Here is a 3,133-nt window from a genome sequence, read left to right as displayed (position 1 = left end):
CCTGGAACTCACTTTGTAGACCAGGCTGGCCTCAAACTCAGAAATCCGCCTGCCTCTGCCTCCCAAGTGCTGGGATTAAAGGCGTGCACCACCACGCCCAGCTAAAAATATTTTTTAAAAAGAATATCTTTGGAAGAAAAATATACTTCTGAATGAAGGGGAACAGGTAAGAAGAGTTTATTTTGGTACTCAGAAATAACTGTACAGCAAGCAGTGGAGTGAGACAAGGGACTGATGTGGAAATGATGTAAACAGAACTGTGATCTCAGAGGGAGGGTGGAGGGTTGAAGTACCTCAGGCAGAGTGTTGTTGTGGGGATCTGTACTGAAGACAGAGGAAACTGTAACCAGTGCACTACTGTAAGAGGCTTAAACCTGTGCTGCGGGCTGCCAGGCTGCCCACTGTTGGCTCCCACACAGTGGGCTGGAGGCTGGTTGGCTTTTCTTCAACCTAGGAAAGTACTGAAGTGATCTCAGGTACAGCCTTGAAGGGGACATTGAGCAATAAAGAGGAAAGCCAAGCCAGTGCTCCAGAGGCAGAGACAGGCTGGGTCTATGAGCGAGGCCACCCAGGGCCGCACAGTGAGTCCCTGCCTCAGGTGAGCAGGCACAGAGGAGAAGGAAAGAAGGTGCTGTGGAGGTCGCCACTAACGTAAAGATGTGGTTACATCCAAAGAGGATTCTTAGAGTCTACATAGTGACTGCTTTCCCACTGTTTATTTGGGATTTATTTTGTTTTGGTCCGGCCTAAGGTAGCATTTGTTCACAGGTGCCCTTGTTGGACACGGGTGACATCATCATCGATGGAGGAAACTCTGAATACCGGGATACGACAGTAAGTGTTCCTCAGGCCAAACTCTTTCAGGTCTTGAGAACATTCTAGAAAGAAATACTGGCATTGTTCATGTGGCAGAAGAGTGGACTGTCCTGTGATCCTTGGGGATTGGTCTGGGCATGCTGGAGCTCAGCCTTTGTCTGCTAAGACACTTGGTGGGTGAAACAATAGCGTAGACACAGCAGGCTGAGGGCTTCTTGCATAATCTTCACCTTCTGTACTGTGTGGCATGCTCCTGCAGCATGGTTGGAAATCACTGCCCTTACTGTGTCAGATGCCAAAGCAAGTCACCTGGTCTAACGTGTGAGACAGCAGTAAGTCACCACCTCTTCAGTGCACTTTAATGTCTTCTCCATCACAATGGAATTGTGTGTTCAGGAATTTCTCTTATGGGTGGTGCAGCTAGCTCAGAAATTCAGTTATTCTTTTACATTTTTTATAGGAATTTTTACCTCAAAGTTTTAATCCTCCTGTCCTAGCCTCCTTTATTTACATTATAGGACTCTAACGTCTTTTTTACTGCAACCCTGAATGTATACACTGTCTTGAGAGGTTGGCTGCTCCTGGGTCCTGGGTCATTCACTTGCAAATGTGAGCTCTTGATTCCTGGCCTTGCACCTCCTCTCATTCATCAGACAGAATTCATTTTGTGAGAAAACCCTGAAACTGTTTCTCTCTCTTTTAGAGAAGGTGCCGGGACCTCAAGGCCAAGGGCATCTTGTTTGTGGGGAGCGGAGTCAGTGGCGGTGAGGAAGGGGCTCGGTATGGGCCATCACTCATGCCAGGAGGGAACAAAGAGGCTTGGTGAGTTCACTGGCACCACTCGCAGGCATTTCAGCACAGGACCAGCTAGGCGTGAGGTGGAAGGGTTAGCTAGGAGGCCTCGGGCGCGTGACTTTCACCAGATACTGTGCTCTTGCATCACGTGTGGGCTTCCTTAGTGCGGTCCTAAGCACTGACTTTGCCGGTCTCAAGGTTTGGGGTCTATACCAAGCGTTCTGGAGAAGATGGACCTTTATTTGGTTGAGGGGCGACTCGTGAGGGGAAGGGCCTAGCATTTCCTCTGAGCTATAGTGAGGTGGGATGAGATGAAGACTTGCTCCAGATGAGAGCATCTCTTAGAGTACTGCACAGTGCTGGCTTCTCTCTGATCCAGATGTGCAGGACCATGTTGTACCTGGTGACAGACAGCCGGATGGTGAGAGTGTCCCTGACATGTTCTTGTACTGCTTGGTTTGGATTATAGCTTGTCCTCATAAAGTGGTGGGAGTGTCTTCTCCTGTTTTGAGGGGGTCGGTGAGGTGCTGGGGATGGAGTCCGAGGCCTCGTGCATGATAGGAGTGCACTTTACCACCCAGCCACGCCCCTCAGTCTTTGGTGCTTCTGCCTTGCCTTTTCCTTTGTGAGTTGACAGCCTCCACTCTGAGGCCTACACAGAGTGGGGGTGCACGCTTGTCAGCAATGATACCAGAGTGTCTCTGCAAAGTTTAGCGCATCCATTACTCCGAGGGTGGTGTCCCTGCGTGGAGCTGAGAGTTCAGGCCCTCTCCTGTTGATGGAACTCTGCTTCCCCTTTCCGCAGGCCCCACATCAAGACGATCTTTCAAGCCATCGCTGCAAAAGTGGGAACCGGAGAACCCTGCTGTGACTGGGTAAGTTCTGGGCTACCCTTTGAAGACATATACAACTGAAGAAAGACCACCTTGGTCCCAGTGGCTAGCTCTGTGCTATGAACTTCTTAGTCTTAAACCACTGTCCCAGATTGTACATACCTGTCTGTCTCAATGTCCTTGTAGCTGAGCTGACCCTTGAGAGCCTGTGGTTCCAGTGTTAAAATCAGCTTCCTCAACCCTGCTAACAAGAGCAACCTAAATGGGGTCAGGATGGTGAAGGGAAGAGAGAGGTCTCTAGCTGTTTGCTTCATGGCCAAAGGATGCAGGGCTAGTGTGGGTTAGCCACCTTGTCCCATCAGATGCCTCAGCCTGTGTGGATGGAAGAATCTTTGCATAGCCCAGGTTTCTTCTTTTCTGTACTTAGATGTTCACCAAAGCTCAGGCATCTGGCCATAGGCACTTTCTTTCCCCTCTGGTGTATGTGCATGGGAGGTGATAAAGCAGCCACATGTGGAGGTCAGAGCACAGTCTGTAGGTCAGAGCACAGTCTGTGAGAGGTCAGCACAGTCTGTGGGAGGTCAGAGCACAGTCTGTGGGAGGTCAGCACAGTCTGTGAGAGGTCAGCACAGTCTGTGGGAGGTCAGCACAGTCTGTGGGAGGTCAGAGCACAGTCTGTGGGAGGTCAG

At 50.2% G+C, this 3,133-nt stretch overlaps 1 protein-coding gene across 2 annotated transcripts in view; it reads left to right on the top strand.

The window, feature by feature from the left end:
* Pgd (phosphogluconate dehydrogenase) overlaps positions 1-3,133 on the top strand; it is a 15,945-nt gene that overhangs the window by 3,990 nt on the left and 8,822 nt on the right. For both annotated transcript variants that reach the window (XM_021199484.2, XM_029539577.1), the window contains exons 4-6: positions 769-834; positions 1,520-1,638; positions 2,417-2,486. In XM_021199484.2, the coding sequence (XP_021055143.1) occupies positions 769-834; positions 1,520-1,638; positions 2,417-2,486 (255 nt within the window). The remainder of the gene's footprint in view (positions 1-768; positions 835-1,519; positions 1,639-2,416; positions 2,487-3,133) is intronic.

Source organism: Mus pahari, chromosome 6 (genome assembly GCF_900095145.1).
Source record: "Mus pahari chromosome 6, PAHARI_EIJ_v1.1, whole genome shotgun sequence".
In the NCBI taxonomy this organism is placed as follows: Eukaryota; Metazoa; Chordata; class Mammalia; order Rodentia; family Muridae; genus Mus; species Mus pahari.
This window is presented reverse-complemented; position numbering and strand designations above follow the sequence as displayed.